General features: G+C 40.7%; 1 protein-coding gene across 1 annotated transcript in view; it reads right to left on the bottom strand.

Moving 5' to 3' along the window:
• LOC112159180 (leucine-rich repeat-containing G-protein coupled receptor 6) overlaps window positions 1-26,011 on the bottom strand; it is a 35,336-nt gene that overhangs the window by 5,898 nt on the left and 3,427 nt on the right. The window contains exons 2-6 of the mRNA XM_024293084.2: window positions 12,605-12,676; window positions 6,686-6,757; window positions 4,837-4,908; window positions 1,923-2,138; window positions 1,762-1,833 (exon numbers count right to left, since the gene is read on the bottom strand). Of these exons, the coding sequence (XP_024148852.1) occupies window positions 1,762-1,833; window positions 1,923-2,138; window positions 4,837-4,908; window positions 6,686-6,757; window positions 12,605-12,676 (504 nt within the window). The remainder of the gene's footprint in view (window positions 1-1,761; window positions 1,834-1,922; window positions 2,139-4,836; window positions 4,909-6,685; window positions 6,758-12,604; window positions 12,677-26,011) is intronic.

Below are 26,011 nucleotides of genomic sequence, written 5' to 3'. Positions count from 1 at the left end.
AATGTTTAAAGTCATTAAGTTCAAGTCGTTCAGGAAGTTTTATATCCTGGTGGTGGAAATAATAATTTATCTAAATCTGTGTGAGAAAGCCTTTTCTTCTCCAGACTGAGTGGGTGGCAGCTGTAGAGTATAAAATCTAGATCCAACCCTTGACCTTTTTTATTTACTGGTTAGTTCTTCAAATTTAACAATTACCTAATCTTTTCTAGTAAATATATCTTAAGTCTTGCTTTTTTTGTCTTTGTTAAGGCCACAGTCATCTAAAATAGTACTAAAATGAAGAACAGGTGAAGCAAATCTTTCAGTTTTTGCTCTACTCTTCTACACATCACACTGACAAACAAACAAAAACCACCTTTTTTTCCTCTCAAAATATCCCTTTTATATTTTTTTCTGCAACTTGCTCCCAATATGTTCTAGGAGTGCAACCTAAACTTAAGCTGTGTATCTACAGTATGTTTTTCAGTAGCTGATGCAAAACCGTTTTTCCTGTCTGCATCTGCTCAGTCCTGCTTGCGTTTGCTGTTTTCCAACAGTCCCTTGGACGGCTTCTTGTTGTAATCATTTTATAATACACAACAGGGGTGGGAGAGGTTGGCGGTGTTATGCTGATGGTCTCTCATGTTTCTCATAAGCTAGGCCACTGTGAGCGATTAACCCTTCATACCAGCACAATCTGCACGTCAAAGACACCTGTCATCTCACCCAGCTGAGTCATCCATTTCTTCGACTGGTGCTGGCCCAAACACTTTAACACACCCTATTCTCGTCCGTAGAGCTCCATCCTTCTCTTTCACATTCTCTGGTTTTCATTCATTCCCTTAAACTGTGGCCATCCAGAGTTACGCCCTGATTCTTCACATTTCCCAGCATGCATATTGGCTTTCAAGTTGGGTGTAAAGCTGGCCGTGCGCTTATGATTGCACGTGGAGAAGTATGTATGCGCACACATGCTTGCATATGCCCACACACATGGTCATAAAAAGGAACACACAATTTTTTACACTTCAACAGGTTGTTAAGCAGCATGCCAGAAACCCTGTTTTCATCAGACCACCATGAAATTTGCAGGAGAAACATTTGCATCTATGATATTTTCTTCCGTGCTCTTTCTCCACTATTTTTTTTCATAAGTCTCCATCAGTTTCTCTGAGTTTCCATTTTGGTGTGTGGCTAGGATTTAGTTATGGAAGTTATGGCACGGGTAGCCCAAAAATGATCCCTGCGGCGCTGCAATGAGCTGTTCTTGACCTTAGCTTTGCAATAGTTGCCTTAACAGAACACACAGGAATGCTTCAACAATACAGTTAAAGAGGATCTTTTCATCCTCACATTCCTGCTGTTCGATTATTAGCTGCGGTTTTCAGAAAGGTTCAAGCACCTGCTGGAATTACCAGAACATTAATCATTATGACTTTCCAATTTAGTGTTTTCTTTGGCATATGTTGTAAGAGAAAAACCTCGATTCAAGTTTTCTATTAACAATCATCTCTGTTGCACATGCAAAGTGTGGGACATAAAGTAGTTAGCTTGTGTTCACTGGTAGTGTTACTTTTAGTGTGTTTTGAGCATATTTTAAAACTGATCTGGTCACTGTAAATAATTGTTGATACTTTTTGACATCTAATTGTCATAAAGCTTACATTAAGACAGCAAAAATGTGCTACTTTACATTTCTTTAAAATGGGAAATGAAAATAAATGTTTAATGATAGCTACCATCCAAAAGTGTAAAAAGTAAATAAAAAAGCAATATACTCACAGTGTTTCCAGGCTCTGTAAACCTTCAAAACATCTTGAACCCATACTCTGAATGTGGTTGTTATGCAGATGCCTATAAAAAGTTCATCATTCACTTTTAGTAACAAACCAATCAGTCTCTATATAGCAGAACTGTGTAAAAATTAAAACATTTTCACTTACAGCACAACAAGAGCAGAGAGGTTGGCAAATGCGTAATCTGGGATGTGAGTGATCTGGTTGAGGGCCAGCGTCATAGCCTGGAGAGACGGCAGAGAGTCCAGGGCCATCACTGGGATCTCCGTTAGGGAGTTGTCATCCAGCCACAAGTGTCTCAGGGAGCGAACGCCTTTGAAAGCTTCAGCTGGAACTTCAGAGAGCAGGTTGGCATCAAGACGCCTGTGGGGTAAAAGAAGCCGTGCTTAGTGAGATAATTATCAACTCAAGTGTAGATTTTTTTTTTTACTAAAAGTGCCTGTGTGTCAGTGCTTTTGTGTGCATTAGTGGTTGTGTGTCAAGGCCTTGAATCAGTTTGGCTTACGGGAAGGTTATTATCAGAATTAGGTGCTCTTTACTCTCCCTCTTTCATCTTTACTGCAGCCTCTTACAAGTTCTTCATTATGATTTATGCTAAATAAGCCATGTTTAGCTATACCAGCACAGACAAGTACGAAATGCAGGATGAGAAAAACACAGACATGTAGGAACGACGGGGATGAGCTTGCTTTGGTAGACCAGATTGTTTTTCCTTTTTTTTTTTTTTTTACACTCAGCGTCTGGAAAAAGGGAAAACCAGACAGCACTGTTGAAGATGCTTCTCTCACCTCTACTTCATTCTTTCCACGTGTGAAATCGAACCCTCCACACCTCAGACACAAGCAGCACAGCTTTCTTCTAATGGAGCTGTGACAGTGATCACACATATGCCTTCACACATGCGCGTCCATTTTTTTTTTTTTTTTTTAACGAACAAGACAGATTCTAACAAATCTGTCCTTCTTCAATTCCCCAAACCCACAGGCAACAGTGCCAACACACACCCGGTGTAAACACACACACACATTCATACACGCTGTTGATATTGATGAATGATCCCCTCAAGGCAGAGTCGACAAGCTGAGACCACTTCCTCCTGTTGTTCTCCTTTCCTTGGCCCCTTCACAGTTATTCATTAATCTCCGTTTGCTCCCTGTGGCCCGTCTCACACACATTTAGTTTTTTACATGGTCACTGATGCACTCCCAGCTGCTGTGACCTCCTTATTTGTTTCAATTACCATCTATTTTTTTTTCTTCTTCTTTTTAGTGAGACTCTGATTTCTGTGCTCCGTCACCATCATCAAAGAAATATCTGAACTTGAGGTCTGAACTTTGGAATTTTTGCTCCCAGAAAACTTTCCATTAGGACAGCTATTGTATACACAGGCAGCACAAATGTAGGTACTAACTGAGACGCTCTCTGACATTCACAGAAATACGTAATGTCTGTATATATACAATCACAAACAACTTCAAAAATGTCTTTGTGTCTGCTTTGTGAAGGTGCATTTTTCACTGTGGTAAATAACTTCCTCTGTGTGCTCCAGCTTGTCCCTGACCCTGATGAGAGGATGAAAGCTGTGGAAGGCCCTTCAACTTTCTGGGTTGTTCTCTGGGGCAGAATATAATCACTCCTTCGGGCAGACGTGCCAGGTCTCTAGAAGGTCCAGACAGAACGAGGAATGTTTCACTGGGGCTAGTAAAGCAGGCTATTTCCTACCCATCACATCAAAGTCTGATTATAGGAGTAAGAAATAGAGAGAAAAGGATCTCTTTAATGATCCAGGAGATTTGGGGACCTGCCTGTGCTGGTTCAATTCTCCAGATGGCCAAAGTTTTACACAAAAATGGAACTTGGAGTCAAATCCCTGAAAACAGGCTTTACACTGATATACCACTGGTTTGTGAAACTCATCAGTGGTGAATGAGCAGCTTAACTTGTGGGTTAGGGCCCAAATTGTTGCACACCATGGAACCAAAATAACCCACAGCACTGTCCTTAAAGGTGAGAAATGTTTCTTCAATTAGTTTTTGAAGTTAACTCATAACTTATATTGGATTACATGTCTTTTTTAGATATTAAAACTATGAGTAATCCATGCCATCTATCTGTCTTTTTACATTTCATGCCGGCGAGAGGCGCCGACAAGCTTCACAATCCAAAGGCTTTCCAGTAATCTTTCTCCTATGAGCTTATCATTACTTTAATGACAAGGTGCGTCTCTGTGCACTGGCTGTGGGTTTGCTGAATGTGTGTGCTTTTCATTTCACAAGGTGATGTCTATCAAAAGAAAAAAAGAGAAACATGTAGAGTAGAGGACCTCACACATTCATGAAAACTGACACCATGTTTTTATAAATTTACATACAGATATTGAAACAATTATGAAAGTCAGCTACATACTTGTCCATGATACCCATACTGGGGTATGTCTACTTTATGGATGGAAGGAAAGGCAGAACATTGTAAACAAGTCTCATTAAAAGTCTGTGGGGTTTGGAAAATGAGTAAATTTACAAAAACAATATTAATTCTAAAAAGAGATGGGTGGGAGTGAGGAAGTATTGACGAGGTGGTCCACATGCTCTTGTCCAAGCATGCACACTGACACACAAACTCTGACCCCACAGATTAGACAATTAGTCCACCAAACACTCTCATCAGCCAGGGGGATAACAGTGTGGGTGGTGGGAGAATACCGGAGGAGTGGGAGCTCAAGAGGAAGAGAGGGGGAACTGATGGAAAATGGGGTTGTTTCACAGCTCATTGGAGATGCTCTCCCTGACTCGCAGTGTCTGCTGTTCCTCTCATGGCTTCCAGATGCTGCCATGAACTGCACTGACACAATCAGAGCTGTGACTCCTACCGTCATGCCGTGTAACACTGAATGCTCAACTGCTGCAGCCAGCACCGGGGCATGGTCTGTAATTTGTCAGTGGTACTTTATACCTGCACTGTGGTTACATCTGAAATGTGTGGGTGGGCCGGGGGATGTTTCGTTCCCCTGCTGGATGAGGTAGAGGAGCAATATTAGTGCATGTGTGTTAGAGAGACTCACAAGGACAGGAGGTTGGGGAGATCCCATGGAGCATCATCTGGAAGTCTCTCCAGCTGGTTGTTCTGAAGCATCCTAAAAGACACACATGATTCAGCTCTTGGCATCAGGTGTGGAGCTGATTTTGTTTGTTAGAACGCATTAACCAAGGAATTGTATGTTAAAGGGAATCTGACACGAGAAAGGCAAGAGGAAGATTGAAGAGAAGCAGAGACAGAGGAAAATAGAGCAAGAACCTCCTTGGGTGGGCTGTGATGTCATTCTCAGTAGAATGGAGCAAAAATGAGGAGGACGTATGGTGCAAACAATGGCTTTTGCTCATTCTTGACGCTTTTTGCTTTTCTTTTCTTTTTTTTTTTAATTTTTACCCTCTTCAACTTTTATTTTGACATTGTGCCAATGCCACAAAACCCATTCATTGTGGCTTTGTTAGAACACAGCTACATTTCTTTAAATTGAATTCCTAAAAATTCAAGTTGTTTGTCTTTATATCCAGCACATTTGTTACATCTATTGTTAAATATTTGTATGCATATCATTTTTCAACAGTAAGCATGTATAATGTGCCATAATTTTGAGCTTTATTCTGAAAGAATTCATCTAAAAACAGCTGTTTCTCCCATGAAGACAATTCTGAGATAAATGCACCAAATCCAGACAAAGATTTGTTTTTATAATGTAATTGACCAATTGCGGGTAGGAAAATCATCTGAAACATTTTTTTACTTTTAAGTGTTCATCTCGGGACCCTCAAAGTGTTCAGGGCCCCAAGCAATTGCCTACCTTTGCCTAGTGGTAACTCTGCCCTTTAGTCCAGACTTTACTTGTGGGAATGTTGTTTTTCATCTGACATCCCTACATCAAGACACTGTACTACAATCTAGAGCTACTCATGTGTGAAAGTCTGTTGATATTTCATCCCTTGGTGCAAAACAACAAAAAAAAAAAAACGAGAGAATATTTGTTTGACACAACTTGACTTCCACTAAAATATTAAACAAGGAAGCCAACAGTTGAGCTGCTATATGGCCACAGAGACTCTACATTTTGCTTTGGTGATACACCATGAACACTTGGGCTTTCAGACATGTAATAATCCATGTTTTAGATTCATATCCCAGGATTTATTGCTGGTACACTAATTTTGCCTTGGTGAGTTTCACATTGCAATCTCCAAAAAAGATCAAGTTATATCTTTGGTACTTCTCCAGGTTCCTTCATGTTTCAAACCACAGTTTGCTAGCTAAGTTTATGCTCTGCAGGACTGATTCTTAATGCTTTGAGCCAAAGTCCAATAGGAGGTGAAGCTGCTTGCCAATGCTCATGAAAACTACCTTAAAACCCTTGTCTTAACCCCTCAAGAAATATGGCTGCAACTCATTAGATGCCGCAAGTCAGAAGGTACAATGTATTTTATTGCTGCCTTGCTCATTTTTGTGATTTAATGCTTCACAGCAGCTGTAACAGTTAGTGGCCATGGATCATAAAGCACTGAACACAGTATGAGAAATGGGGTGTTAAGAGAACAGTTTGACTAGAACTCTAAAGTCAAATTTTTTTGCCACTTGCTGTAATCCTGGTGTGTGGTTGGACTTAAGAGGTCTCAGCATGACACCTGTGAACGTGTGTATGCGCAAGTGTCAGTCGGCTTGAAACTGAAACTCGCCTCAAGCTGTTTGCCAACTCCACCAATAAACTTTAGTGGTGGTTAATGATGTGTAGCCTTTGTGTTTTATTTAAAGCGAGAGAACAACTCCTGAAAGGCCAGAGCAGAACAGTCTACAATGGTTCAGTGTTGGGGAAAAAGCGTATCCACTTTCAAGCGCATGAGAAGAAGAAGGGAGTTACTTACAAAACTCTGAGGTTGTGAAGACCTTGGAGTGCTTGGCCTGAGATATACCTCAGCTGATTCCCTGAGATACGCCTGGAGAAACATGAATTTAAAGAAAAAAGACAAGAAATGTAAGAAATGAAATGAAATCACTCTCAAAGAAATCGTTCAATTCTCACAAGAGCAGTTTTGCCATTTGCTTTATTCAGTGTTTTTGGAAAAGGCTGTAATATGACTTCATTCCAGTCTTGCAGCTTTGGGGTTACTGTTGGGTCAGTACGCAAATAACAACACTCCTAAACTGTGGCTGAGTATGACCCAAAGCACATGCAGAAAACTCCACTAACCAGGTTTCTGATGAGGTTGAAACTTGGTGAACAAGTGCAATGCAAGAGTGTGCATATATGTCTTGTGAGATATATACTTCGGTATGTATGTGCACGCAAACACGTGTGTGGCGGGAACGTGTGTGCCAATTTATATGTCCTTGAGGTAAAATTGGGACCATTCCGTTGGCCCTTGAGGACAGCCATAGAGAGAAGCCACACACATTCACACAAGCAATCCAATCAGTTTGTTTATCAAACACGGCACCTAATGGTCATTTTGTGAGTGTGTATAAGTTGTCAAAATAAATACCATTCGGTACAACAGAGAAACACTCAAGGTCACAGGCTGAACACAGCTAAACACAGATTTGGCCTTCACAGCTCAAGACCACCCACTTCTATTAAACACACACACATACGTTAAAGTTTAGTCATTGGCACCCTTTTGCACCAAGGATTGTTTCTGGATAGGTGACGCTCTGCTTTATGCTAAACAGCTAACCTTTAAAAAACCCAGTTTTATTAATTCCAGGATATCAAAATATCGATGCTGTATCCTTTTCCAAGCCACTATCATCCAGTCATTATTGGACGAGGGCTTAAAGCGAGCGCCGTCTGACATCTGATACAGGTGTCAACACGCCTCATTCCCATAACCGTGCAGTGGTGAACCACTCAACCTCACCCACGCCAGCCAGATTTCACACTCAGCTCAAAGTAGAACTTGGAAAGAGTTGTTTTTTTTTTGTTTTTTTTTTAATCAGCACAAACGTGCCTATTAACATATTATATTACAAAACTACACAAATTATCATCCAAGCTTTTGTGAAGTTCAGCAATGCCTTACTGTAAACATCTCGCAGTGTCCTAGTACTCATTTGATCAAATCATATGCCTTATTCAGACTGACTGTTCATTCTGAGTAAATTTAGATGAATTCTGCCCTTAGATCAGCTTTTCATTTATAAAGGAGTGTGGTTACTTTTACTGTCAACTGGAGGACCATTCCAGTTTTTTATGCTGCCTTAGCTGGTCTCTTAGAACAATTTAAACAGCTGACTTTCCAGAGGGAATAGTTTCACTAAGTTTTCATAGCTCTGGACTTCAGTAAAATGCATCTGCTCTCAGTCTGTTGAACCTCATCTGCCTTCTTTTGGTTCCTGTTCAGGCGCATTCAGATGTTAAAGACGAACTGGAAGGAAATAAGATATTGGAAGCACCAAAATGAAAATAAATGGGAACACCAGTAATTTTCAATTTTAGAAAACAAACTTTGTAGTTAGGGCAATAATAGGATGTGCATGTCTAACTGGCAACCCATCCATTCCTTAATAGCTACAGCATCTGAGCCAAAGCAAACTACAATTGTGTTTCTTCTTATTCCTATTTTTTTTTCTTTTTTTGCAAACCTCATTTGTCAAATGAGCAATTATGTCAAAGGTAAAGACAGATGCTAAAAAAATATTGAGACATTCTTGATATACATCAACAGAACGCATGCAGTTGCTATTGACCAACTCTTTCCATGATATCAGTGTGTGTATTTGGTTGTGCGATTAAGGGAATGTTCCACACTTAGCCTCTTAGTCGTCCCACATCAATCTCATTTAATGGAAGGCGCCTTGCTTTTGTCAAACCGCGGCTCCAACAAGTTTTTTCTTTTAATTTGATTTGGGGATAGTTTGAATTGTTCTTGGCCCTTGAGCTGCATAGATAAAATGTGTACCTCAATATATTTCAGCTTGACTGAAATCCATTGCAGTGAGTACAACAGCAGAGGCCAGTGTACTTGAACTGTGAGGCAGAAATACGGGGGTGGTGCCGCGTGCCACAAAGGTGAGACCACCCTGTTCTTCGGAGAAGACATTGCTGAAGCATGGCAACGTCTGATTATTCCACATATCACCATGTCCTCTTGCCTCAGAATAATAAACAAGCTGACAGATTAAAGAGTTTGAGAACAAAGACAGGCAGCAACATCATATTTTTGATACAATCTCATGTGAAGATAGACGCACGGCAGGCCCTGAGCAGCTGATAGGAGGGATGATGAAAGGAGACGGGGGGATAAACAGGTCCTATCTGAGAGAGGACGATTTATGTGTGGGTATTTTTTCAGTTGGTACTTGCCCATGTGTGATTTTTGATACATGTGATCCATCAGTTGAAATGTGATTGGCTGAACATTTAAGGTCTGAGCCCTTCCTAAAGCTTTGCCGGGCCTGCATTGAAGAAGCACTAAAAACATGGGGAGCATGCTTTTGTTTTTGCATATGATGGGGCATTTGTGGCCACCAGAGAAACTGAGACCTATTTCCAGTGGTGGGGTACACCTGGGGAATCAAGAGAGTCAATATTGTGACCTCCAAAGCCTTAGCCCTACATCAGACTCCTGGCATATCTGCAGACAATCTTATCTGTGTGGGAAAGACAAACCAGGCAGCACTAGCCTCCAGTTACTGCTTCTCCTCACTTGCATTTGAGCGAGTGTGATTGCAGGAGAACTTTGATAGAGTTTGATGGACATTCAAGAAGTTTTGCTGGTGGTCAGGAAGGGAGTGCTGGGAACAGGATCAGGTTTAGAGGCTAAGATCAAAAATAGGAGTGACTACCTTTTGCTTTTTTAATCTAACATGGCAATATTGTAAGCTACAAAGCCAGCTTGTAGCAAGGCTATTGTGTCTATCAGGTCTCTTAGAATGATTTTATTTCAGCTCGGTAATTACCGGTAGTGGCTGACTGATGCCTGCAGATAATGATAAGTATGAAAGACTCAAAAATGGCTGATTATGTGGAGATTCAAAGGCAGGGTGAAATGTGATCTGTGGGGGCATGAAATCCGTCAGCTTTGATAAAGATGATAGGCAGGAAGCACTGTCGCTTTCTAAAGTGGCTTACAGGAAGATCATCTCAGTTTCATTACAACCAACCTCTACTATCTAAGCAAAGTTACAGCCCGACCACAAATGGGCGCATCTTTGACACGAAACACCCGAAAAAAAGAGACGTCTTTTAAATGTCAGGTTGGCGAGTAACAAGTCTGAGAGTCTGTACCTGAATGCGGGCACTACTGCCCTCTCATTAACCACAGACATGCTGTCTACCTCTCAGCCGCCTCTCATCATCTCCCTGCAGATCTGAACATTTTCAATGAAAAGGCCAAATCACTGATCAAAGTGCTTAATGATGGCTTAATAGGCGGAATCTCAGATCAATAGAATAAGATTAAAAAACAAGGAATTAGAAGCAAAGAGAGAGCTGGAGGGAGGACTGATTACACTTCTCATTATCAGTGTCAGTGTAGCAGAGCATCAAAGGCAGCTGCGTCCTGAATGCTTTTGTTCCCTGTGAATAGACTTAATCACCTTACTGGAAGCTTGGAAGGAATATCTCTCCCTTACTTTGTTATTTCAGAAGGTGAGAAGCAGGCAGAGAGATAAGCGGCACAGAAGCCTGTGCTCCAGAGCCGTGCCTCTGCAGGACACTCCAAAAGATTTTCTTTCTTCACTTCTGCAAAATGCGATCAAAAGATCTTGGCATGAGCAGATTTGTTTTGGTTTGTAAGAATGTGGCGGGAGCCAAAGAGAGAAACAAAATATCAAAGGCAGTGACGATTGCCTGCAGTAAAATGAATATGGGGAGCTGCAGAAATGTACTGAAAAGGCAGGCTGAGGGAGGGGAGGCAGTGAAGTACAGCTCAACATCAAACAATTTATCACTCTGCCAGTCACAACACGCCTGGCCCTTGTGCCTCCTTGCGCTACCAACCGGTGGGGTAGTCCCACATCAAAAGCTGTCTCTCTCAAACAGTCTGTGTTTGTGCGCAGAGCCTCGGTTTGTTTTTCTAAGCACTATAAGTTGTTATAATTGTGATCTGTTTACCTTAGTCTGTTATGCTCCATCTCTCTAAACCCTCTAGACAGAAGTGGATTTCAAAAACGCACTTTTCCATGCCTCACAACGTCATTATCACCTCAGCACATCTCCAGAAATGGTCAACAGGCAACAGAATCTGGCTTCGGGGCAGAAAAATTCTTCTTGGAGGAGGTACAAAGGATCAAAACGTCTCCGTGAAGTGCCAGAACTTCACAGTGATGCAGATCAATGAGGCTGTAAAACACTGGACAAACACTGCAGGTGCAGCTCTATCTCCCATTTCAGCCGGTATATAAAATGTCTGCGTCTGTGCTCGGCATCACCCTGCCATACATGTTTCTCATTATTACACCAATGGAAACGCTAGAGCAGTCATGTTTTTACAAAAGCAAAAGTTCAACTCTGCCATAAATCAAAGTCCTGAATATAAAATTCAGATCTTAAGGTGTCACAAAGTTTCATTGCTTAGTTTTGCTCTGCTGTTGTAACACAGCTGTACCGTGACCTTGAATGAACTGAATGGTTATCCATCTAACCTCTTTACTTTCATCATAAGTAGCTCATGCCTCACAGGCTGCAGCCGCAAGAATTAGCAAAGAAAACAGCAGACTGTTCAAACATCCAACGCAGACACACACACTGTGGGATCTGAAGGAAAAATAATCATGTGAAGACTGACATCCACAGATTCGCACCCTCAGGATAAAGTTGTGGGCTGCTTTTGTCAAACGGAGACTTAAGTGAATTCTGCTGAACGGTCAGATCAAATACCAGCAGAGCTGACGAAGACTGCTTTCAAAAAGTTTTTGCACATTTGCTACACAGTCTACTTTTCATCAGCGAAGACTAAATGTTGCACTTTATTCTTTGTGAAGCAAATTGTGTTAACTTAATGCACGGTAGACAAATCAAAGCCAGGGTCAAATTCTGTAATTTCATCTTTATTTCATTTTGAATGTCAAATAAAATTACGCCTATAATCAGTTTGCTCTGTATTTGCAGCAGTCCTGGAAAAACTGTGTTTATATTGAAGATTGTTCCGATAGTAGAAAGTGTGGCTAAAATTCCAGCATTACTAAGCTGCTAAAGTCCAATAATGAAGAGAAATGTCAGTGATATGGGTCATAATGCTTGAAAAACCGACTAAGTTGGGCAATTTAATATGATGATGATGATGAATCAGTATATGTCAATCAAAATTCCTACAAATCAACTTGATAGATGATTGATTCAAGCATCGAGAGCACTCTTGAAATACTTGAAGGTCAAAAAAAATATATATAAGAATGAATTGCAAATACTGCAAACTTGTATCACATTAGCTTTGCTGCAGTTCTTGCACAGGGTGCGTCTGATTTGGCAAATCTTTGTGTCTACATGTGTACTGCTTCATCTTAAGCTGTCCAGCTGAAATGCAGTCAAGTGGGGCGAGAAGGGGGTTGTACAGTTTGAATGTCGAGCACATAACCCACTCTGTGAATTCTTAGAGGGCCATATATTCACTCTCCAAGCGACTATCAGGTTCTGCCTCTCTCTCTGTTGTGCGGCCATTCCAGGATCCGCTAGCATATTTCTGCAGGCGGTTTCTTTGTGGGGGAGATCAGAGGCAGGCCAGATCCTGTCACTGAGGTCTGCACATAGCAGCAGGTCAGGAAATGAGCGATCCTCATCATGTGCGACTTGTGACATGGGGGTTTGTGAACTCTAAGTGTGGCTTGAGTGATTTTGTACTCACAGCTCTGATAACAGGTGCAGGTGGTGAAAAGCTCTGGGCTGGATCTCACTGATGTTGTTCATACTCAGGTCCCTGAAGACACAAAACAGAAAGCTTTATGAAAAAAAAGGCAAAAGTCAATCAGTGTATACTTTTGTTGTTCTTCTTTGAAGGCACCAAGGGTGTGAAATAACAAATGGTCGGAGTGTGTTTTTCTCCGGGCAATCAATCATCAAGAGCAGCACGTTGGACAGGCAGAGGTTAGAGGGTTAGGCGGAGAGGTTGGAGGATGAAAGGGCGGAGATGCAGAAGAGAATTTTCCCCAATGAATCATTGTTGGGCAGCTGTAATTTCCTTCTCATCCCAGTGACTCTTTCTCTTTTCCAGATGTCTCACTTTACTTTCTCTCACATCTGACCCTTCAGCCTCCCCCTCATATCTGTCTCTTCCTCCTTCCCCTTTTCAGTCTTTTTTTCTGTCTTCAGTTTCTCAAAAGTCTCCTTTCTTCTTCCTTTGCTCACTTCCAAAATACAGACACACTGTATTTCTTTGCCTCCTTGACACACATACCACTATTTGTGTGTGTTGCAGCATTGAGAGAGGATGCTAGACGAATTCATGCATGCACACTCAACTTTTTAACACTTGGAGACAATTCCTGTGTCAGCCTCTTGTGGGAAACATATCTAACCTCATGGCCCCAGTCATGTAAGGTCATTTTTTTGATAAACACAGTGAAACCAAGAAAGTGTGACATGACACCTCCTCTGCTTTCCCAGCCCTTGGGGTTTTGCATGATTCTTCAGGAGAGAAGCTCATATGAGCATGTGTTTATGCATGTGTATGACACTAACCATTGCTCATAAAGCCAGACCACCGGGTTAGCAAGTGTAAACTGTGCTCTCAGAAGCTCTTCGCTATTGGGAGTTTTGACACACTCACTGTTTGTTTGTCGAGTCAGCCGGGCTGACGGCGGAGCTTGATGGATCTGTCCTCAAGCATGTGGAAAATCGGTGATACTTTGGTTTAAAAATCTGTTCGTCATAATTAGCAGACGAGACAAGTTTGGTACACCGAGAGCTTGGTATCCTGTCAAAGATAACAGTTAACATCAGGCGATGGGACTCCGACTTCGACTGATGTTTCTCATCAATATGACATTTTTTAGGTCAGATAATCATGGGGGCTTTTCAGCAGATCTGCATCCACTTAATATTTTCTCATGAAAGAACGATAATGGTTTGCTAGTTTTCCAGCATGGGAATTTCCTGGTTTGAAGGCCTCTGTCCTGTTGGGTCAATTGCTGAGCAAAAGATCAAAGGAGTTTTTTAAGGTTGTGTTTGATGTGCGCTAAGAGAAAACAATGGAATCTAACGGCAGTCTGTGAACGACCAGCGTTACCTTGGTTCTGACATTTTAAATGATTTAATAACATTAATTTTCTTTACACATGTTTATTTCAGCTTTTAAGCAAGTCAACATGCTGGTTTCTAGTTGTGTTCTTTAGAATGGCAAAAACTTATGTAGAGCATACAAGAGACAGGAAATGCAAATAAACAGTGGTGAGAGAGGAAGCGCATTTATTATAAATAATAAAAAAAAACAATATTTGGCCTTACTTAGGCATTGTTTAATAAAGTAGAATTTTCCAAACATTGCTTATGTCTTATCTTAGTGAGACTTTTAAATATTCAACATGAAAGCAACACATTTCTGGGGCCATACCATGAAAAAAAAAAATCAACTTTTTGAGGTTTTAAGTGTATTGTACTGTTCATTCCTCACTATAAAGAGCCCCAAAACGGTATTTTGATCCATTCTTGCATTTTTGAGTAATCCTCTAAAAACGTGTGCTCTCAGCTCTAGCCCCTCCCATACCCGCACAAACAAGCGGGTCTTCACGTACTGATGTCACAAAGTGAGACAGCCCCTTTCAGCAAGAGTCTGCTTTGACAGCATCGCCTCAAGTCACACACCGACACCCAATTTCTCCACAGAGCTACCGGTGATCATCAAAAAAAACTTTCATTTTAGATGCAGAATGCCTTATACCTTCCAAATGTGTCCTGGCTTCAATCAATTCCAGCTCAAACAGGTGTTCGTTGCTTTAAGAAACCCCCTCCCCTCCCGGGTCGGACACAGTGGTGCAGACGCTAAGTGTATTGCAGTTGTAAACCAGGGTAGCGATGACCGGAGCCAATAAAGGCCGATATATGGTATGTGCATCAATCTTTAACCCTTGTGCTATCCTAGGCATGTTAACATTAAAAATTGGGTCATTTTGACCCCACAAGACAGCATGCTGAACTTTTTTTTTTTTTTTCCAAGGATATTTTATCTTCACTGGTGTCCGTGGCAGACACAAAATCCTGTCCACCTTTGTCATGGGAGAGATCACAAATCAATGTAACCTCACGAAAATAACTAATATTTCATAAATATTTTTTTTTGTGTTCCAAAGGTGATACATGGTAATTTAAAGGGATACAGTTTACTCTGAAAGGCTTAGTAAAATTATGGTATGGCCCATTTAAAGATCTAACTATTTGAAATAAAAATAAATGTTTAAAACATATAAAAAAGTGTAGAAAACTTCTAACACACTGAAGTATCAGAAACATTAAAATGAAATGTTCTGTTGTCTAAAATGTAGAATGTCTATTTGGAGTTATTAACCAATGAGCAATTAGTGATCTAAAGGAGCAAAAGGGGAGAAAAAGACACTTATTGACACCTTTGAGCAAACAATGTAATTGAGATGAATTTGAAAATCTGATATATTTTTAAAGAAAGCAAAAACTGGTTACTATCACTAACAAATTTGCTAAAAGTTAAAAAAAAAGAAGTTTAAGGTAAAAATATAAAATCCTACCTTGTCAATAGAAAATTATTTGTAAAATCTCTTGCTACTTTTTTTTAAATATCTACAAATCCGGATGTTGGTAATTGCCCTTGTGTAATTGAAAAATATAAAATGACCAAATCTTATAACCAAACAGCTGCATCTATTTCACAATAAAAGCTAAGAAGTAATAAATTTAAGAACTTAAGTACGTAAGATAAATTTGTTTTGAACAAACAAGGGTTCAAACTTTCTCCACACATATTGTTTTTTGTTACTTTCTCCTTAGCAAATGGATTATGGTTCAAAATACAAGTAAGAAAAGTTTATAAAGCAAATGTGGATTAAGGTTTTTATTTTCAATGAAGACTAATGAAAAGTGACTTAAGGATGATGTCAGAATCCACTGAAACAAGTTGGCCTGAAAGAGGTGAGAGCAAGAATAACATCATGAATGACATTTAAAAAACATGCCTGGACTAATAAATGACTCGCACATCAAACTTTTTGTATCATCCGTACACTCAAATTCTTTTGATAAAAGATATTTCAGAGAGTAAATTATCAAAGAAGGGCTTATGCTGTCATGCACAGCCAGCTTCTGTAGATGCACCCACAGATGGAGGCAGCACTCCATTATCTGCTCTTGATTAAAGGAGCCATATACAAACTTTGTGTGAAGTTTATAACGGCAGAATCACTCAGACAGAGTAAACACACCGCACTGGGGAGAGGAAAAAAACAAATGTTTCAAAATAAAGACACGCTGGCTCGCCTTTGGGAAAGGCCCAACGCGGCTCGCCTCGTCTGTGCTCTCCAACGAGCTCAGAAGGAAGCTAAAGAGAGACATTTCTGCTGCGCAGGCCAAGGCCTCCGCTGACAGCTTGACGTATCGTTGGAAGGCACCGCACCACGGCTTGTTTTTAAAATCAAATAACAGCTGTGGCTTTTTTAAACCATGATAATTATGACTGATGACTACCACATGTGCATTGTGTCGGCTGGCGCAGTGACGTGCAGATATTTTCAGCGTAAATAAACAGCCGCAAAAGAAATGAAAAAAGGGAGTGTTCAAAAATTATTCGGGCTTTGCAGAGAATTGGGAGTTTTACAATTAGATCTGGGGTTTCTGTGTCCCCATTTTATGGGTGTCTCCAATGTGTCGGTGTGTGTAGGAGAATGTGTTGGGATCGGTGTGTGTTTTCCATTTATAGGTGTCTGTGGTGTGTGTGGTTAGATGTCTGTCGCTCATTTTCACACTCCTATTGTTTCGCCTGCAGATGTGGTGGGTATAGTCCCCAGTGGCCCTTTTACTGCATCATGCATGGACTCTGAATGAGCATAGGAACAGACTGTTGTGTGAGTGAGAAGCACATGTGGCTTCTTCTGTTCATTTTTATGTAGTGTACGAAAAGCGTCTCGGACATCACAGCACTAGGAAATCAGTCCGATATTGATTGTAAGACAACAAATCTTTCAACAGCGAACAAACACAGACCACCGCATCCACTTAGATCTCCTTCTGCTACTGAATGACAAAATAAATACACTTTCAACATTGTTCAAAGCTGGGAATGCTGAGTTCAATGCTCAGCAGCAAACATACTCACAAACGTACCTCTTAATTGCTCCTTTTATCCCCTCTCGTAGATTTTGTAGGAATAACAAAGCCTACAAGATATATTTCTCTATCCCTGGAGAAGAATTCGATTTCTTTGTGTAACTCTTTGTGTTTAAACAGAGAAGCCTGAGAGGAGTTTCAAAAGAAAGAAGAAGAATTATACATTTTTCCATTTCTTTTCTACCATTGTTCTGTGATTTCCAGGTATACAATCTGCTTTGATTGATTGTTTAGTCATTCCTCTCCAAAGTGTGTGCGTTAGTCAGTACAAGAGTGTAAGAGAGGAAGGTTTGGCAAAAGTAGAAAGAAAGCCCACTGGATATTTGATTGCTTTGTGCTGTGATTGATAGACTAACCCATGGAAAGGAGCTCGTCTTAAGAAAAGAACAGAAGCATGAAGCAGAGGTACATTTCCATTCATCAGCTCAGGCCCTTTCAGTCAGCCTCTCGCTCCACTCAATCTCATCCACTGGTTCTTTCTTTTTGCATCTCTGTTTAAAATTTCAATCGAAGCATGAGGTTACACAGCCCTGCAGTTACAATAATGTGATTTATCATATTTCCTTTTCTCCTTCAGTAGAACTACTGAAGTATGCTATCGCCTCTGTGATCAAAGGCTGTGCGTGTGTGTGGGTGTGAATGTGCCCCTACCTCTATTGTAGCCAGTTTCAAACTGGAAGCCTTTCTCACAAGAGCTGGTGATTTAGCGAAGCTAAACAGTTCGCCACATGCCAAAAAAACAACCATGTTTTCTGTTCAGAGGTGCCCACAATAGCGCCACAAACAGCCACGCACACTCCAGACGCTCTGTGTTTTTTCTTGGGTGGGTGAAAGACCACCCTGATGAACAAAAACACCCGCAGCCTATAGCGCAGATAGCATCGGCCGTCAGGTGTCTGTTTTTAGCATTAGCGCTGAAATGTGTCTGTCAGATAAAAGAGCAAAAGCAAGTTGAAGAAAGATGATTTTAATTTAGGGAAATACATTGTTTTGATAGAAAAACACAACCTCCATTTGCTCCTGGTGCATCAACCCACATTGGATTCCTTAAGTTTTTTCTTTTTTTTTACCTTTAAGTTTTATTGGGAAAGCATTTTGAAATTTTACAACTTTTCAACAAATTGAATTTAAGGATTTGTGTTTCCAATTAAAAAAATATTTTTACAAGATCATTAGAACTTTGTTGTGGGTGGCGAGGTAGACTAATTACCTTCATCTTTCTTGTTATTCACTTAGATTTAGTTCAAATCATTTGTTATCATTCTACATACTTAACATACTCCGTCCACTTGGACCATGTGTATAGATTGTGTCCATTTGAGTTTTCAGAGGGAAAGTCAACTTTTACAATATTTATCCAATTCTTAGTGGTTTACGGTTTGAGCCATCTCTTCATTACAGCCTTTCTGCTTGCTGCCGTATAAAAGAGTTTGTGCTTTGAGTCCAGTCTCTTTGTTGATACAATGCTTTAAAGTTGAAAGGAAAAGTAAATGTTATACTGTATATGTTCATGAATTCTAAACCAATATTGAAAAATCATTAAAAAAAAAATAAAAAATTCCAGCAAGATTCTTCCCTGTCCCTATTCCGTTTCTGAAACTGTCATATTGATTTTTTCCTGCAAAATTCCCACCAAACATTAGATGCAGCAGTAGCCCATTGTATCTCACATATATGTTTCCAACTTTCTTCTGTGATGGATTCTTTAAGTTTTATTGATTAATATAAACCAATTTTTAAGCTCTATGGTCATTGTTGTTGGCTTGATATAACAGTCACCTGGCTTTCACTTTGAAAAATTAACAAGACAAACATTTTTGAAGTCATTGGAATAAGCCAAAAAGCATTTTTAATCAAGCTTTCATCAAAATTTCAAATTTTTCACAATCTAGACCATTTTAAAATGAGTAAGTAGGAACTGCCTTGCTTTAGTAATGAGTTATTTGGTGAACTGTGTCTGGTTCCAGTTTTTTCCTTCTCAAATGTACTTTAATCAGGAAGTCAAAAGGTTGTCCCTTGATTGTAAAATACAGCATCTAAAACATGCGAATTTGAATGCGGATGTCAGTATTGATTGTGATTTTTTTTCACCATATCAACTATTATGGCCCCAATGGGCAGACCTGGCTCAAGTCTAGGGGGAAAACCAAAAATGGGACCATAACAAAAACTGGACACCAGTGAGAAAAAGGAACACCGTTTATTAAATAAGGGAAACAAAGAAAGTGTTTCCTGAAAAGCAAAAGTGAAAAACATGTGATGGTTAATACAAAAAGACAAAACAAAGGGAATTGGAACCTTGGCCAAACATAAAATATGTCAGAGAGATTGTTAACCCAGCCGTGTCGACCATCTGAGTCAGCAGCTCCCTGCTAATGGCTGCCTAACCAAAACTACCCAAAGAAAACAAACAAAGCCCACAAACTAAGACTACCAATGTCCAACCCCAAACTAAAATAAAACAACCCAGCAGTTTAAGACTGCTGAGGACAAAGAGGTTAAAAGAGAATGAAACAAACCAGCACCACACCAACTAGAAAAACACCCAGCTCCTCAGCTCTGCTCCCTGCCCGCCTTGGTGCCCCCCCCTGTGCCAAATTAAGATACATTGGCCACACCTGCCAGGTGAGCAGAAGGACTGAATGGAAAAAAAGGTCCAGCATCAACAGAGACGTTTGATCAACCAAGGAAAATGTTTTAAAAAACTGATTCATTTTTTTGCACTCCGTCTCTGTATAATTACACAGTCGTGGCAACTAACCAAATAATCATGGTATTTACTTTAAAAAAAGTCTTCTTGCATGTGTTGGTTTTTGCACCAAAACCTCTTCATTCCAATGTGATAGTCTTATCCCTATCTAAATTAGTAATATGAAGTTATGATAATTTATCACTTTAACAGTTTGCTTTGTTGCAAGTTTTTTTTCCCTTTTGAAGATGAACTTTTTTTGAATTTACCCTTTTTGAACAATCAAAATGTGAACCATATGCAAATACTGTTTGTCTGCTATGCCTGCCTGCTGATAATTTGTGAAATCAAACTATGTTGATTGTGCTCAAATGACTGCAGAACATTCTCATGCAAACTTAGTTGTTAAGGGACTAGCAGAACTTGTGGTTGAAAAATATGGGAATCATTGACCATTTTGCCCTGCTCAAAGCCCTTCCTGCTATGCAGCTTTAAACTGTCTACCTGTTTAAGATGCATCCTGTCTGCAAGAGTTTTACATGACTCTCACACACCTGCACATATCTGGGTAAGCACTCACTCCAATGAAAATTGTGTTTTTAAACACTTTTCTCACGAAGGAGGACATAAATGAATAAAATGAAGATTAAAACAGCATTTTTGAATATTTATTTTTTCAAATCATTGTGAACCAGGAACAGATTTTCAAAAAGGCTTGTTGTTGTCACATAAAGTCTACAATCGGCAAGCCTCAAGCTCCCTGCTTCGCTCTATTGTAAGGCATCCACTTACAGAAAAATAGATCTGTTTTCCTCATTTGAGCTGCCATCTAGCTCAAAACTGTACAGCTGGATTTCTTCATCATTGTTCACCATTTTTGTGTTGCAGTGGTAATGTCAGGTTGAAATTGTTAGAGACTGTAAGCTAGTAGAGGAAAACGGATGATGATGATTTTTTTTATTATTTTGACTAAAAATGGCATTATCATAATTTAAACATTACTGGGACTGCTTTTAAAATAGATCAAAAGATGATCGAAGTGGGATTTTAACTCAGAGGAGCCATTCCCCCCAGACTCCTTCGGACTTCCTCATCCGCTCTCTTGCTCTTTTCAAGGCTTTGTGTCCATTCCTCAGGTGGAGACGTCAACCAAAGAGCCAATAATGGCGGTAAGCTCGTTCCTTTGAAGGTGGCTTATGTGTGAAGAACATTAGAGTAATAGGTCTCAAGCGAAAATCAGCAGAGTCTTGCCCAGAGGGTAGGGGTTCGGCAATGGGGGGCACTTGAGCCGCACCTTGGCTCTTTCTTAGTGTAACCATGACAGTTACGTCTTCAGCTGGATTAAGTCTGAGCCTCTCCGCTTAGCTCTTTGAAACTGTTGAGGCACGATCAAAGAGGATGTTTTATTCCACACAATGAACCTGGTAGTCAGTGCTTTTAAGAGGGGCTAAATGGTTGTGTGCGTAAGTGTATTTGCATGAAAGAGCTGCGTGTGTGCGCTAAAAGTGAGGGTGAGGTCTCAATGTGTTTGCTTTTTTTTTTCTCTCTCTCTCTATGTGAATAGACTGACTGCTCCGGCATTCGATTTCACTCCTAGTCACACATGACACACACGCGCAAACACACGCACGCAAACTCACAAAGAATCAGGAAGGAAGGTACAATGCTGTCCTCCCTCCTCCTTCCTGTGAAGATGTTTTTTTCTCTTCTCCCTCTCTCCCAGACTTCCTGGGAGGGGTACGCTGCCCTTTGTGTCCAAAGGCACTCCCTCTTTATCTTTACCTCTTTCATTCGCTCTTTCTCTTATTCAAGGGGTGCAATGAGCAAAGAAGAGGGTGAGGATGAGTCTTTCACCTGGACAAGGAGGGCCATAGGGGGAACTCGGCCACAAAAGTGCAGGGAAACAGAGAGGGGAAGGGTGAAGGGGAGAGAAAAAGGAGATCCCTCCTTGTTTTGTGCTCTTCTGTACTTGCTGCGGTTTGGAGGAGAATGGCAGGCGGATGTCTGGGTGGAGAGAGAGTGCCTGTTTAGTCTGAGGCCATGTCATGGGAAACATGCTTGTGCCCTTTGGGACTTATTCATACCCTGGTATACTGCACACGCACATCCACACGTGCACAAACACACTCCACGTCCGCTCTTCGTCCTCCCACACACACACGGTCATGGGGGGGGTGAAAGGTCAAGCACTTCAGTAATGGAACAGGAAGTGTTGGAACAGTCGATGCTACACAACATACAACTGCCTCTAACATGTGGACGGGACTGACAGGCAGCTGTTGTGAGCGGGCTGTAGCTCTGCAGGCAGAAAGGCATTCATAATCCTGCACACTAATCTATTGCTCTGGCATGTATATTTTGTCTGGGCTTGTCTTTTTTTATCAAAGCCATTAGATTAAATCATTTAAAGGATAAAACAAGCCAGAAAATCCTATCAAGATATCCCAAAATTATTAAAAATTTCAACATGCAACCATAAAAGTGCATGATTATTTGAAGCAGATTCTCCGCCTGAACACTGAAACTTAACTGTACCAGTGTGAGTTTTTTTATGGCTTTATTTGGTTGAATGGCAGAAACAAGAGGGCACTGGATTTAGCAGGAAGCCCGGTTAAATCCATCGCTGGGTATTTTACACTATCATCATCTCATGTGCCCCAAATATTTAATAGCACTCACGGATAACATCTAGAACTGGACGTAGATCAGCGCTCAACGAAATCTTACTCCATACCAAAGAAGGCATGTGACTGCTGTTGGTTTAAAGAGATTTAGCTTGGCCTCTTGCCATCCATGTAAAAAGTCCAGATTTCCTCTTTTATTCCTTCTCAGACATGTAATAGAGATGTGAGTAAGTCTGGCTGCAGTTGGAGAGACCCCGCAGCAGTAAAAGTCCCTCCTTTCCTCTTTTACAACAAATGGAAATTTCACCTGTGATGTCCAGTTTTGAAAAAAAAAAAAAAAATCAGTTTGGAGGAACTCTCTGCAATGGTTTTGGCACCGGAAGATGACTTTCAGCACAAATTTATTTTAAATTTCATCAAGATGTCAGAGAGTTTTCTAACTTAAATGCTTATTTCAGTAAGTTTCCATCTACCACTGAGATGTGATTATCAAGAGATGGTTCTCTACTCCAGAACAAGGATACAGCCAGATTAAAAAAAAATAAAGACACCTCTGTAAATGCTTACAAATTGGAAGTCATTGTCAAATCACTGATTAAGTGAATGTTTGCAGAACTGCATAAACAGAGAAACCATTATGTTAAAAAAAGCCAAAGCACACACTGTTCTTAATTGCTGTCCATATTAGTTTTGGCCAGTACTAACAGAGACATAGATGATGGTTCTTTGGTGTGTTTTTCCAACATACAGTAGAGTACACCCCTTACATCTTTGCAGATATTTATTTATATCTTTTTCATGGGACAACACTGCCAAAATGAATTTTTGACACAATACAAAGTAGTCAGTGTCCATCTTGTTTTTGTTTTGCTATTTGTCCATGTATCATACAGGTATATCATTGTAATATTGATCACTAATATCACACACCGCAAGTTTTTGTGCCAGTTTTCGTAAATTATCATCCACCCCAATAAGCATAGTGAGACCACCCAGCAGATCAAATAGTGAGAGAATGTGGCATGAGCAGTAAGTTGTCAGTTGTATGAGAAGATTTTAAGTCCAGATGTCATGACTCAACTTCAAGATGTCATCTGCATAAATGAGAACTTTCACTGACATTTGAAATGTTTTGTCAGCAAACATGGAGGAGGGAGGTGTTCTCTGCCATAATAACAAATGACAGTCAGGTTTGATGTGCTTTTCTTTTTTTCTTCCTGCAGTCACAAAATGAGCAGCCACTGTAATTGTGGAACATTTTGGGGCATTTTGGTTTTCAGTGAAACAGCAAATCACGTGGAAGTCAATATTTTTACTGCTTTCATTTGGATTGGATTGGAATGAAAGTGCATTTTGTTGCATTTTCTTTTAAATCAATATTTTTTCTTCAGGTTAGGTCAAATCCAAGTGTGTGCACACATTCACGCACTAATGTTTGTACCAGGAGCTAGGTCACATTCTAGACGCACATTCTGCTGAGCTGAGCTCTCCGAGCTGCTTGGACACATTACCCATCCTGATGTGTGACTGTAAACACGTACAGTCAACATTTTACCTAATGTGCATCTCAGATTATGGTTTAGATGGGACTGAGTGAGCACACTGTTGGAAAGGGCATTAAGTATCATTACGTCTTACTAGTCATCACCTGCACACTGCCAGCCCTGCATGAGCCACTTTACTCAGCAGGTCTGGCCAGTGATCACACAGATAGGCAGACAGAGAGAGACAGACTTATGCTGGGATGTTGGGTGGGACTCTAAAAGCCATGTCTTACACACACTGCTGTCAGTGCTGGCAAAGAGTTCTCCTTCGTGCCTCACCATGGGGACCATTATTTTTGTTTTCATTAGGACGTCAAATTGGATTTGCACTTTATTTTTAGGGTCAAATTTGATTTGTTTGCTCTTTCATTTCAGGGTTTTGCTTTCATTTTGCATCAAATCATAGAAGTGTGTTCATATGGATCCAAAGTCTGTGTGCATGATCTTACACTGGGACAGTTAGGGAGGTTGACTATGGTCTTCCCAGGATAGGACAATGCCTGCTCTGTAGTAAAATGAGAAAGCTATTACATTTGCACAGACTCATGCACATACAGGCACACACACAGACACACACGTGCAAACAAACATTCCCATGGATTCACAGGGTTGGAAAGGATGAACTGGAATCTGGGCCATGACGGCCAACTGAATTCTCAGTCAGAAGCAGCCGTTCACCCCACAACCACCTATCCTAAGGAGCACATTCCTAACCCTCTCCTAATACGAGTGCCATCATGCAGACAATCACATATTCACTCTGATACCAAACTGGGTTGTTTTTAATGCACAGAAGCACTGCGAGCACTTTCTTTAATGATCTCTTGCTCCTCCACCCTTGGTCCCTTCAAGATCTCATGTCAGGATTGCTTTCTTCCTTTTTCTAAAGGACAGGATATGGAGCGGAAGAGCACACTATGGCCTCTGTGTCTTCACTGCATGCCTCTCCCAAGGGAAACGTCATTGTTCTCATTGTTGTCCTGTACCTGCTTACCTGCTGTCTGTGTCCCCTGAGCGGAATTTAAAAGCCTCCCAGGTTGCTCTCAGGAAACCACAGACCAGCGCAGTATCTGATGCATACTGCCTATTCCTTTCCTCCAACACCCCTCTGGCACAAATATTTCTTTTGTAGCGAGCGGAAATTCTTTTTTTTTTGCTAGTGTTCACTTCAGGGCTTTTTGGGGGGGTGGATGAGGGAAATGACGAATTCAAACTCTGAGAACACTTTAGGTGTGTACGTAAAAGATGCAGAGGAAGAACAAAGGAGCGGATGAACAACGGAAGACGTGAAACAAGAAGAAGGCCTTTATGCTGTAAAACTTTTTTAGCGGAACAGATAAACCGTGACGGTCCATGACACCGCTTTGGGCGTCTGTATAATCAGAAGTGCAATTCTCCAGCATTTTCTTGGCTCGCAGCCAAAACTCCCCCCCCCCCAACTTACACACTCGCAAAATATTTACACCCTTGCATTCTGGTACACACCCTTTACTTTTGTCATTCCATCACCTTGAGTTGTACGCTTTCAGTATGTACTTTTTGGGGGGATAAAACACTGCATACACAAAATAGTACATTCATATGTGTGTATCCACCTGCTTTAAAAGGACGCACACATATGTGAATTCCTACTCAGCCTAAAGGAGACAGCAGGAAACAGGTGAAGAAAGGAGAACAGGTATGGGAGGGTAAATAGAGAGAACAAGGGACGGGAGTGTAATTAAGGCGAGGGGCTACCAGAGACGTCTGGAGCCAGGACATTGATGCTGTAGATGATAGCTGCTCCATAGCGGACCCTCAACTGTTATTATACACACATTATTCAAGAAGTCCCGCAGCTTGTTTTCTTTCCTCGTTTTTCTCATATTGGTTCTTTTTTTTTCTTTTTTCCTATTTCCGATGCCCTTCCCTCTCTTTTAAATACAGTTTGTCTCCTTTCTATCCCTGTCTCTGAGACATGATGTTTACAGTGTGACCCCCGGTCACTCCTGATAGGAATCATTCCATCAGCATAATAGCTAAATGACACGCACACGACTGTTACTGTCACGGCCACCATGGTAAGACAGGATGTTGTCCCCTGCGAGTGCATGTGCAGTGTGTGTGTG

The sequence above is a fragment of the Oryzias melastigma genome, linkage group LG7 (genome assembly GCF_002922805.2).
Source record: "Oryzias melastigma strain HK-1 linkage group LG7, ASM292280v2, whole genome shotgun sequence".
NCBI classification, from domain to species: Eukaryota; Metazoa; Chordata; class Actinopteri; order Beloniformes; family Adrianichthyidae; genus Oryzias; species Oryzias melastigma.
Note: the sequence above shows the minus strand (reverse complement) of the source record. Positions and strands in the feature narration are given on the sequence as shown.